The 13,365-nt window shown below is 34.8% G+C and overlaps 1 protein-coding gene across 2 annotated transcripts in view; it reads right to left on the bottom strand.

Moving 5' to 3' along the window:
* Positions 1-2,576: 2,576 nt before the first annotated feature.
* LOC137387276 (hemocyte protein-glutamine gamma-glutamyltransferase-like) overlaps positions 2,577-13,365 on the bottom strand; it is a 28,580-nt gene continuing 17,791 nt past the window's right edge. The window contains exons 10-17 of one of the 2 annotated variants that reach the window (XM_068073627.1): positions 12,549-12,711; positions 11,632-11,757; positions 11,229-11,388; positions 10,121-10,316; positions 9,644-9,851; positions 8,640-8,806; positions 7,668-7,804; positions 2,577-3,103 (exon numbers count right to left, since the gene is read on the bottom strand). In XM_068073627.1, coding sequence (XP_067929728.1) covers positions 2,959-3,103; positions 7,668-7,804; positions 8,640-8,806; positions 9,644-9,851; positions 10,121-10,316; positions 11,229-11,388; positions 11,632-11,757; positions 12,549-12,711 — 1,302 coding nt within the window. In that variant the 3' untranslated portion in view covers positions 2,577-2,958. The remainder of the gene's footprint in view (positions 3,104-7,667; positions 7,805-8,639; positions 8,807-9,643; positions 9,852-10,120; positions 10,317-11,228; positions 11,389-11,631; positions 11,758-12,548; positions 12,712-13,365) is intronic. The other variant, XM_068073628.1, reaches the window with a different exon arrangement.

The following is a 13,365-nucleotide window of genomic DNA, read 5'->3' as shown; positions in this document are numbered from 1 at the left end:
GGTAGTAATTATAGATTACACCTGAATATGCTGGTTAAATTATCAACTTCATTCTTCAACAGAATTATGGAAAATTATTTTACAAACAAACAACATATTACATAACGTAATATTCAATTAATTAGATATTAGAAACATTCATGTATTTGCCTTTCATGCAATGCAATAATACATTATGATTAATATTGTCAAACGCCTTTGAGATATCAATAAATATACCAATGATTATTTTACCCGCATTTTGGCTTGCAAAAGCATTATTTACTAACTTAATATGAGCGCCTTGCTCTCTTTTTATAAAATCCAAATTATGAGCTAAAAATTATATTTTAAAGCTTTCTGGAATCTGCATGTTTTCTATTACATGTTCATGATAGCTTTGCTTGTTCATAATAGCTTTGATTAGTTTTTAAATTAGCCCTTTATTTCTTTGTTTTTGGCATTAGTTCTTCATATCAGGTGTCAATGGGAGCGAGTTATGCTTTTGGAATAACTGGTTTTTCAATGCAATTCCTCAACACAACTTTTTAGTGAGTCAAGGGCTTTAAAGGGAGCGTTTTTTAGCTTGCCAAGCTCTTTGAACAGTGTTAGCTTATTAAAGGTTTCACTGGTCACAGACACGAAACTGTTATGAGCTATTTCTACATCTGTCACATTATGCACCATCCCATATCAATCAACTTTAACAACAATGAATGAAGTTCATCTCTATTATAAAACTTATAGCGGCATCACTTAACTTTAGTAGACCTTGCAGTCTCAATTTAACCACAAAGAGCAGATATACAGTGAGGTCTTTTATAATGGTGCCTCTGGTAATACCTTGAGACAGAAGATTTACGAGAATATGATTTATGCTTGTTTTGGTGGAAGGAGTACTAGTTGGTAGGAATAGTCATAAGGTTTGTGAAGTTGAACTGATGGATAAGGTCTACGTAATCCAAAGGCTCAGGTTTGGGAGTATTAATATTACGATTACCAGCAATGACATGACTATAATGCCATTTTACTTGTGAACCAAGAAACATGTCTAGATCTGTAAGAAACATACCAAGGTCTGATGATGGAGCGCGATATATAACTGTCAGAGTGACTTACTACCAACACCCGCTCGCCTCGCCAACACAGCCTCGGCTCCAGTGAGCATGACGATGAAGCCCATCCATGTTAGCCATACTACTACACATGTAAATCCCTGCTCCACCAGCCCTCCTCTTTCTGCTATCACCTGAAAAGTTGTAATTATGCAACAAAAAGAGTGTTGGTTAGCATACACACATGTTTTACTCATGCATATAATACCAAATGGGAAATCCAAATTGGTTGAGCCACAGATGTTACAGCTCAATAAACTGAGTTCTTGATAGTCTAATGATTTAAAAGAGTTCACAGTATAACTGAAGCTAGAGAATGCCATTAAAAGAGTTCACAGTATAACTGAAGCTAGAGAATGCCATTAAAAGAGTTCACAGTATAACTGAAGCTAGAGAACTCCATTTAAAAGAGTTCACAGTATAACTGAAGCTAGAGAATGCCATTGAAAGAGTTCACAGTATAACTGAAGCTAGAGAATGCCATTAAAAGAGTTCACAGTATAACTGAAGCTAGAGAATGCCATTGAAAGAGTTCACAGTATAACTGAAGCTAGAGAATGCCATTAAAAGAGTTCACAGTATAACTGAAGCTAGAGAATGCCATTAAAAGAGTTCACAGTATAACTGAAGCTAGAGAATGCCATTTGAAAGAGTTCACAGTATAACTGAAGCTAGAGAATGCCATTTGAAAGAGTTCACAGTATAACTGAAGCTAGAGAATGCCATTAAAAGAGTTCACAGTATAACTGAAGCTAGAGAATGCCATTAAAAGAGTTCACAGTATAACTGAAGTTAGAGAATGCCATTAAAGAGTTCACAGTATAACTGAAGCTAGAGAATGCCATTAAAAGAGTTCACAGTATAACTGAAGCTAGAAAATGCCATTAAAAGAGTTCACAGTATAACTGAAGCTAGAGAATGCCATTGAAAGAGTTCACAGTATAACTGAAGCTAGAGAATGCCATTAAAAGAGTTCACAGTATAACTGAAGCTAGAGAATGCCATTAAAAGAGTTCACAGTATAACTGAAGCTAGAGAATGCCATTGAAAGAGTTCACAGTATAACTGAAGCTAGAGAATGCCATTGAAAGAGTTCACAGTATAACTGAAGCTAGAGAATGCCATTAAAAGAGTTCACAGTATAACTGAAGCTAGAGAATGCCATTGAAAGAGTTCACAGTATAACTGAAGCTAGAGAATGCCATTTAAATAACACTATTTACTCCTAATCATTTGTCCAACAATTCTAGCTATCTTGACAAACTTTCTAAATCCTTTTCACTGTTTATCATAATTGCTCTGGAATCTTGGTTTTCCTGGTAGGTATGTTTTCTGATTTTCAGTCGAAGCCTAGGTATAACTATGTTCTGTCTTGTAGCTGCACAAAAAATCTTATCTGTAGAAGAGTTAATAGTGAGGTTTAACACAAAAATAATTGCAATAATATAATATATAATATAGGCCTATGTGAAATGAATCGTAATGTAATTTTGACAATCTCAGTGTTGTTTTACACACCGTGTGAATATAATAGCATAGATTATTATCTAACGTAGACTTGATTACATTATTTCAGATTTCAAAAAATTTAGAATTATAAAAGCATAAAGAACAGAGTTAGCAAAAATAGCGTTGTAATAATAATCAAATCATAGTTCAAAAGGTCAAACTATGACAGTCATCAGCAGGTCATAGCAGGCAACATGAATATTGTAATAAACAGAATACCAGCAGCTGCGAGGTCACAATGACAGTTTATGCAGTAGAATATTAACAATTGTCAAGAAAATTGTTTTTGTTTTCAAGCAACGCCCTAACAATGAATGACCTTGAAGGACTACAAAAAGCATTAAATTGCCAAAATTCATTTCTTTTTCACGACTACTGAAGCCTGGCCTTGTACATCACCGAGTTCTTTGCATTCAAATGAAGTGATGACTACGCAGTCACCATGTCGCTTGGCTACCATCTCTAGGTCTGCCTTAGCCTCAGCACCAACAGCCACATCGCTAAAAAAGAGACAAGGTAGCGATTGCTAGATTTAATCGTACAGGTAATGATGACCACCTTGCTTTCAAGTTCAGGTCTATATTTACTGCAAGCCTTTGAGCATGAAGACAATTCAGTCACCAGCCTTGAGGTGCTGTTGATGCTTTTGAATTTCGTCATGTGATTTGTAGTTTTTCATTTGATTAGCTAATGGTATAAGAGCTGCCAGTTATATAGCTAATGATATAAGAGCTGTCATTTGATTAGCTAATGATATAAGATCTGTCATTTGATTGGCTAACGATTCAAGAGCTGTCATTTGTATGGCTAATGATATAAAAGCTGCCATTTGAATGGCTAATGATATGAGAGCTGTCATTTGATTGGCTAATAATATAAGAGCTGTCATTTGATTGGCTAATGATATAAGAGCTGTCATTTGAATGGCTAGCGATGTATGAGTTGCCATTTCAATGGCTAATGATATAACAGCTGTCAGTTGATTGGCAATTGCTGGCAATTTTGTTTAATTAAGAGGGAAATAAGTGAGAATCATCAAACATTGAGCAATAAATGTTTTTGATATATATATGTATAGTACATGGTCTATCTCTAAAAACCGCTAAACTAGCAGATATACTAGCATGAGCACAAAATAAATCTATATATATGAATCTGAGTGTTTGTCTGTCGTATGTCGTTCGTCTGTCCAGTTAGAGCGATAAAAAATCGCTTTCGCACTAAGATTATCTTTCGTAATAAGTGAGCAAAACCACGAGGCTAAACCATTCTTAACTTTCTGAACTCTATATCTATCCTTATCGCAATTGCACACTATAAACATGTACCTTTTATTATTAATTAATATTATCTTTTGCGTTTGTTTTTCTTCATAAACTCTTTAAAAGCTTTTTTATCATTACTCATATATTTTTTTAATTTGCAATTTTTAAATGTGCCATTTCAATTTAAAATGTGCCATTACACTCCTATTTCCAGTTTTTCCCAAGGTTCGATCGTTAAATCTGTAAAAGCTAAATACTTTTCACGTGGACAATAGTATCATCTTGAGTAGGAATTGCCTCTACATTCTTTCTTCTTTCGGTCAAGCAATGTATCAGCCAAGAGTCCAATATCTCATTTTGGGATTTGTACTAGCCTGTCTTGACAAACTGTTGTTTTTGCGGAGTTGTCCCCCCATCAAACAGGCCAGCAACACAACAGCTTGTCACAAGACGTACTGCACCTGATGTAGCCTGGGCATTGCTCTCGTGGGGGATTGGGAGAGAGATTAAGTTTATTAAAAGTTTATTAAGATTATTAAGTTCTAATAAAATTTACAACAGAGACTGGTCTTTGGTTAAACATTGTAATCTTATTTTTTCTACATAAATTTATGCGCGAAATCCGTTATGATTACCAATGGAGCGACCGCCGTAACATTGCAGCCAAGCCGCATAGACGGAAGTGAACGACTCCCTATAAGTGCAGCTGATGCATCTGGTGCAGTACGTCTTGTGACAAGCTGTTGTGTTGCTCGCCTTCTCGACGGGGCGAGAAAACAAACAGAGAACTCCGCAAAAACAACAGTTTGTCAAGACAGACTAGGTTTGTACCAGTATCGAGGTACCGGTATCGTTATTCTCAAAGTTTTAATAGATAGCTTCTGCTGCAACAGTAACCTTTTAATGCACACACTTCTATGCACTCATGGTTATTATCAATTCAATATATTCATGAGTATTATTTTGTTCTTTCAGTTCATATTAATTGTATCCTTATCAAATCATTCTGCATTGTAATCGCAGCAAAAAATACTTTATGTAGCCATTACTTGCTAATTATTTCACATTTAAACACATTTAGAGTTGTTTTATTTTTTCTATCAATTTTATTTGAACCGCACAAAATACTTTTTTCATGATATGAAGTTTAACAGTTAGCATGGTAACTGTTGTTACATGTTAAATAAAAACATATTTTATGTGCAGACATTTTTATTACCCGGGCATCGCAGAGCATTCGGCTAGTTTAATAAAAATATGAGAACTTTTGTGTCATCATTGGGTGGAATCCATCGCAAAGGAAGACCCTGTGACGTGGTAAACTCAACTTAGACGTCGATAATTAAGAGGCTTCTCAGTTTTGTTAGAAATCCAAAGTGTAACAAAGAGTCTAGCAATATTTGATTTAACATTAACACTGTTGCAATCATAGACAGATATAGAGTGCATAGACATACCCAGAAACATAGACGTATTTTAAATCAAAATCGTCACAGGCATTTGTATGCTAACAAATGTAGTTGTGTCTCTACACAAAAACATAGCTGCAGCCACAGAGATATTTGCAAATGTAAATAAATCATAAAACATAGATTGAGTTTCATAATAAAAAGAGTTACCAAAAATACATATAGACATACTTGTACATGTGGGTTAATCGCAGAAGCATTGTGTCAAAGTACACTACTTGTGCATGTGGGTTAATCGCAGAAGCATGGTGTCAAAGTACAATACTTGTACATGTGGGTTAATCGCAGAAGCATGGTGTCAAAGTACAATACTTGTACATGTGGGTTAATCGCAGAATCATGGTGTCATAGTACAATACTTGTACAAGTGGGTTAAATGCAGAAGCATGGTGTCAAAGTACAATACTTGTACATGCGGGTTAATCGCAGAAGCATGGTGTCAAAGTACAATACTTGTACATGTGGGTTTATCGCAGAAGCATGGTGTCAAAGTACAATACTTGTACATGTGGGTTTATCGCAGAAGCATGGTGTCAAAGTACAATACTTGTACATGTGGGTTAATTGCAGAAGCATGGTGTCAAAGTACAATACTTGTACATGTGGGTTAATCGCAGAAGCATGGTGTCAAAGTACAATACTTGTACATGTGGGTTAATCGCAGAGGCATGGTGTCAAAGTACAATACTTGTACATGTGGGTTAATCGCAGAAGCATGGTGTCAAAGTACAATACTTGTACATGTGGGTTAATCGCAGAAGCATGGTGTCAAAGTACAATACTTGTACATGTGGGTTAATCGCAGAAGCATGGTGTCAAAGTACAATACTTGTACATGTGGGTTAATCGCAGAAGCATGGTGTCAAAGTACAATACTTGTACATGTGGGTTAATCGCAGAAGCATGGTGTCAAAGTACAATACTTGTACATGTGGGTTAATCGCAGAAGCATGGTGTCAAAGTACAATACTTGTACATGTGGGTTAATTGCAGAAGGATGGTGTCAAAGTACCATCATAAAAATTGAAATAAATTTGATTTGTAGATTGTGCATAAATTTGTGTAGAAAAAGTTCTATCGTTTTTACTCCAAAATCCAGCGATCGTTTTATAGACCATATTATTCATACGAAAGCCAAGCTTAAAGATTCTTTTCTAAAGTTTGCCTTTAGTTATTCTAATATATATTTGCATTATAAATTATAAAGAAATAACTTTATCCTCCATCTTCACACACACACACGCACGCACGCACACACACACACACTTGTGTTGCTTGTAGCTAGTACACACATGTACTAGCTACAAGCAACAATGGACTGAAATCTTTAGTTACTACTTTAACTACTTACTAGACATCTTCTGGTCCCCAATAAACATTCCTCAATCTCTAATAAACATCCCTTAATCTCTAATAAACATCCCTTAATCTCTAATAAACATCCCTTAATCTCTAATAAACATCCCTTAATCTCTAATAAACATCCCTTAATCTCTAATAAACATCACTTAATCTCTAATAAACATCCCTTAATCTCTAATAAACATCCCTTAATCTCTAATAAACATCCCTTAATCTCTAATAAACATCCCTTAATCTCTAATAAACATCCCTTAATCTCTAATAAACATCCCTTAATCTCTAATAAACATCCCTCAATCTCTAATAAACATCCCTCAATCTCTAATAAACATCCCTTAATCTCTAATAAACATCCCTTAATCTCTAATAAACATCCCTCAATCTCTAATAAACATCCCTTAATCTCTAATAAACATCCCTTAATCTCTAATAAACATCCCTCAATCTCTAATAAACATCCCTCAATCTCTAATAAACATCCCTTAATCTCTAATAAACATCCCTTAATCTCTAATAAACATCCCTCAATCTCTAATAAACATCCCTTAATCTCTAATAAACATCCCTTAATCTCTAATAAACATCCCTTAATCTCTAATAAACATTCCTTAATCTCTAATAAACATCCCTCAATCTCTAATAAACATCCCTCAATCGCTAATAAACATTCCTCAATCTCTAATAAACATCCCTTAATCTCTAATAAACATCCCTCAATCTCTAATAAACATCCCTTAATCTCTAATAAACATCCCTTAATCTCTAATAAACATCCCTCAATCTCTAATAAACATCCCTTAATCTCTAATAAACATCCCTTAATCTCTAATAGACATCCCTTAATCTCTAATAAACATCATTTAATCTCCAATAGACATATTGGTACAATAGACATCTCGGTACAATAGGCATCTCGGTACAATAGTCATCTCGGTACAACAATTAATAAAAGTGCAGACATTTTTCACCTGATCTTCACAGTTTTTTCCTTAAGATTTCCTGCAGATTCAAAGGTAAAGGCGCATCTAGTCAGAGATTGTTGCAGAGGATTCTTAAATGTGACAGAGACGCTGAACTTCTCCCCAACAATCGCTTCATTCTTAGTCTATAATATTCCCAACAAGAGCAGTGCTATTATTACTTATTGCCTGACTATACCTTACGCAATATTGGTGGCTGATAGGTTTACTGCATAGTATAATATCATAAAGTAACTAGCCATATGATGATATAAATGCATGGTAAATACACATGTATTTTCTTGAGGCCGTGTATATATGTATACAGAGTGTCTGGGTTTTAAACAGCAAGTCAGAGCAGAAGTGGAATCTAAAACCAGCTGTTCTCGACTGTTATGTGTATTCATTTCACATCTCAATAAATTAGAGGATGGGCTTGCTAACTTAATTTAGCTGAAACAGCAGTTCAACTAAAGCACTACAGCTACTTATTGCCAAGGCTTGCTACTTTACTAGGCTGCCTAGATGCTGTTGGAGGAACAACAATTTTCAAGCAGCAGAATCTTTTTGGTACTCGGTTTTGACAGCAGTTGTCATAAAATTGTTTTTCATCAAGTACCCTAGATTAATTTGCGCTCTCTTTAAGATAGAAGTCAACATGTATGGTAACCATGCATGCCACATCCACAACTAGAAAATTCTCATAATTGAGTATGTATGGCTTGGAGTTATCTTCCTCTAAAAAAAAAAGAGCTAACTCCGGTCAACTGAAAGTTCGCGCAAGGTCTTGATGGATTCAAGTACCCTGCAACATCTATCATATCACTCACTACAGCTTCCTTATATCTATAGTGCTAGGTGAAGGTATCACAACTCCTAATACTATTCAATCTGACATGGACAAAATTGTGTACTAAGTCATGAAGTTGAGAGTACTCTGTAGCCAGATGCACTTTAGAATAAAACTTTGTCTACACATACCACTGTTACATCAGGAACGAGGGTTCTGAGTCTAAAGTTTTCTTGTTTGGCCAGCAACTGCCTTGTTTCAGCTACACTTCCCATGTAGTCTATTTTCATGGCATAACCAAAGTCTACCAAGTCATCCAAGTAGTCGTCTGCCAACACTCTCATGCATACCTTCTTTTCTGAAGAGACACGAGATTATAATTGTAAGCCTTGTTAGCTCAGTCTAATACCTATAGACTGAGCTAACAGTTATACATTTAAAAACTCAAAAAGGTATAAATAAATTGCAGCTTTAAGAATTTATATAAAATAACATCTGAATAGCAGAGCTCCAATTCATAACTAGCAATAGCTGTAACATATTCCTACACATGAGTTATATTGAGTGAAACCTGCAACACTGAGAACGACATTAGAATAACGTGTGATTGGTTACAAACGGCGAGGTGCTAAAATAAATGCAAGATTACACCGAGTAACAGATAATGAACTTCAGGAGTGATGTTTCCACAATAAATTACTACTGAACACACCAGCATATCAGTAATACTACATGAACCAATAGAAATAATTATAAATTCACAGCGCTGTTTGTTTTATGACCATGAATGTTCAGTTGTCTGAGTGACTATATCTTGTGACTATATGGCGTATATAAAGACTATGACTTTAGCTGCTTTGCTGAAAAGGCAAAACTAAAAGCAAAACTACAATTACCATGATCAGACAGGATTAGACAGGATCAGACAGGATTAGCTGTTCTTCCACTCTGATCATAAGTTTAATATCTCTATCATCAAGGCTTTCAGAACCTTATTAAGAAAGTCAAAAGCACACAATTAAAAAACATGAATTCAAAGTGAAATGGGTAAGAGAAATAAATCAGCACACATGAATACACGCGGACAGAATGTTACAAAACTGATTTACTCATCAACCTTCAGTTAGTCTTAGGACCTGGCCTAACTCTCATCATCGACTACCTGCCAAATATGCTGAACAAATGTACAACTAACCAGATTTTGGTTCGACTTCAACATCAAATGCTTCTTTCTTAAGGTTTTTCCTGTAGACTCCGGTGTAGTAGACCGATGACAGCGTCACCGTTAGCTTCACGGTGCGTTTCTCTGCTGACTGGTTGTCTATGAAAAGTGGCACTTCAAAGTCACTGCCAACCTCAACGGAGGAATATTTGCTTTGATCAGGAGTTCCAAAGTTAATGTCCTGTAAAATCAAAACGTGACTAAGGTCAAAGTTACTCAAACTTAACAAATAAACCAAAAAATTAAAAAGTAAATAAAACTAGATTTATTTACTATTTTTTTGTTTTTGTCTCATGGTCTAACTTGCTGGAAACGACACTGACCGATGTAAATAAGTGTGAATAAGGTAATATTTATCTATCTAGATCCTAGCCATTTCTCTAACTCTCAGCAAAACTCTCTTCTTTGAACTCGTATCCATTGATTTGAGGGTAAATCCTTCGACCTGACCTTTGTGGCAGAGTCATCAAAGTACACTTGAGGTTTAGTAGAGCAGGTAGCGGCTCTAAGAACAGCAGTTCTCTCCTCCTGACTACCTTCGGGGAACTTGTATTGGTTGGTGATGTCTTCTCTGTCAGGGTTGTAGTAGTTGGAGTTGAAATACTTGCTTGGTCCGACTGCTTTCGTGCTGATACACTTCCCAACCCTGTAAGAAGACTGACTAGGTGAAGGATGTTTCACTCTACTTCGGCTATACTCCTGATGCTACTATTTTATGTTCAAGAAGAATGTTTTACAATGAGCATTAAGGTCAACTCTCATTGGCTCTAAGTCAATTAGCTAGAGGCAGTGAAATGACTAGCTCCTTCAAGAAATTTACACTTTTTGCAATAGATTTTGTATCGATATCATACTTAAATACATGTATGAGTATAAAATATACTGCCCCAATTGAGAAAGAGTCTAGTTATGACCGGTTAAAACTGGTTTAGAGGTGTCCACACATGCTTGAACATACATGTATTAGCCGCAAGAATATAAACAATGAAGCTGGTAATTAACATTTTGGTGTTTTACGCCTGCATTCTGATTATCCTTGATATAAAGATAGTAAGTGATTGAACATACATACATACATGTCTGCTCTTAAATGAGTAGCATTAAGCTTCTCAAATCAATTAGTTAATCATACATAAACATACAAGTAGTTATAAGATGTTACTAACCAATGCAGGGTCCACTGCTAACACACGTCTATGCGTCCGCAGAAAGAAATGTAAGGGTTTCACCACAAATAAAATCATAGATGTAACCTTGTCTCAAAACTCAAACACGATCAACCAATCACATAACCATAGGTCAAATTAGAAGCTAAACTTAGAGACATGCATGTGCTGTCAATGTGTTAACTTTGTTCTTTACGAGAACCAACTCTATTATTTATCAACTGATATTTTACAAATTATATGCTTTCATGTGCAAAGCCTCTCTTGTTATATTTCATAATTGTTACACTTTGATTGGAATTTACTTTTATGTATATTTAGTCACCAGTAACGACTGCGAAGAATTAAAGGAACAATTGTATCTGCATAATGACACTATAATATCCACCTACACATTCTTCTCCAGTTGTCTGATAAATTTTCCATTCTTCTGCTTGAACCAATAGACTCTGTCAGCATTTACCTCAGCAAATATGAACTTTCCGTCATAGTTGCATCCCACATCTCCATTTCTGATGGCAACAACAGATGCAGGACCAGCTCTGTAGATTCCTACACAAACAATAGTATGACAACTTCTTACGTAACATATATGTGTAGGGAAAGCAACCTGCTAGTATGAGCAGAATGCGTGACCGCGATTGAAGTGGATGAGCGAGTAGGAGTCGTGTGCCCGGTCAAGTAATAATTTAGGGTATCCTAGAGAACCAAACATTGTCCATATCGAAGCGAGCTTAATTATTAAAATAGAGGTAATAGCTATAATAGTGATACATGCAGCCTGCGATTACTAACCACAGCTCAGTTCTTGAGGAGTGGCATCAACAGCCTGCCAACCACCGTAGCCTGCACTCAAGTCTGGTCTGCTCATCCAGCACTCATTCCACACATGAAAGTTCCAAATGCTATCCGCATCCAATTCTGCATTTAAATATAATAGCAGTAATATAATAATCGTAATATAATAACAGTAATATAATAACACAAATATATTAACAGTAATATAATAACAGTAATATAATAACAGTAATATAATAACAGTAATATAATAACAGTAATATAATAACAGTAATATAATAACAGTACTATAATAACAGTAATATAATAACAGTAATATAATAACAGTACTATAATAACAGTACTATAATAACAGTAATATAATAACAGTAATATAATAACAGTAATATAATAACAGTAATATAATAACAGTAATATAATAACACAAATATATTAACAGCAATATGATAACAGTAATGTAGTAATAGTAATATAATAACAGTAATATATAAACAGTAATATAATAACACAAATATATTAACAGCAATATGATAACAGTAATATAGTAATAGTAATATAATAACAGTAATATATAAACAGTAATATAATAACAGTAATTTTAATAACAGTATGATATTTATAATGATTATATAATATAATTTCAGATAGTATATAGTATATTTATAAACAGTATATAGTATATTTATAGACAGCATACAATATATTTTTAGACAGTATATAATATAAATGAAAAGTATATGATACATTTATAGACGGTATATATTATATCTATAGAGAGTATATATAATATATTCATATACAGTACTATGAATATGAAAACACATAAGCAATGTATATATAGAATTCTACATACAATAATAATAGTTAAACAAGTACACATTATTGAAAGGAGTGAACTAGATGATGTTGACTACCTGACTCAGGATCTCCATCAGCATTATAGTGATTGTCTATAGTCATACTTCCATCAGTATCATGAGCTGAGTTGTAATTAGTCACAGACCTGGTTGGAAGGCCTAGAGACCTGCATATCGTTGTCATAACACCCGAAAATACCCAGCACTGCCCATATCTCACCTGTAGGCAATTGCCATAATAATACAATTTTATTTAGCATCTCTACAAATGCCAGAGCTCATCTGCCATCAATGAGTTGGCAAAAAACTAAAAACAGAGAACGAAAAATAAAACTGAGAAAGAAAAATGAAACTCAGAGTGATGCATCTAGTAACTTACCTAAGGTAATAAAAATACTTCAAGCTACAATTTTCACGTAAGTTCCTTACACGTTCATTAAAGCATTTATTAGCAAATCTCTAGAAGAGTTTTTTATGCTTCGTTTCTACAGATTATTTTTCAAGGCCTGACGAGTATGTGTATTCTGACACTTTCACTCACCTACAATGATATCACTACTAAAGGTTTTGCGAGATGTCTGCTGACACCCATATTGACACTCCTCCTGATCCTTCTTACTGACACCTGCTAGTACTTCTCACTGAATCTTCTCACTGACACTTTTTACTGACACTTCTTACTGAAACTTCTCACTGACACTTCTTACTGACACTTTTTACTGATGTCTCTTACTGACACTTTTTACTGACACTTCTTACTGACACTTGTTAGTGAAACTTCTCACTGGCATTTCTTACTAACACTTTTTACTAACACTTCTTACTGAAACTTCCTACTGACACTTCCTACTGACACTTCCTACTGACACTTCCT

The sequence above is a fragment of the Watersipora subatra genome, chromosome 2, assembly GCF_963576615.1.
Source record: "Watersipora subatra chromosome 2, tzWatSuba1.1, whole genome shotgun sequence".
Classification (NCBI taxonomy): domain Eukaryota; kingdom Metazoa; phylum Bryozoa; class Gymnolaemata; order Cheilostomatida; family Watersiporidae; genus Watersipora; species Watersipora subatra.
The sequence above is the reverse complement of the archived record's forward strand: the minus strand, read 5'-3'. Positions and strand labels throughout refer to the sequence as shown.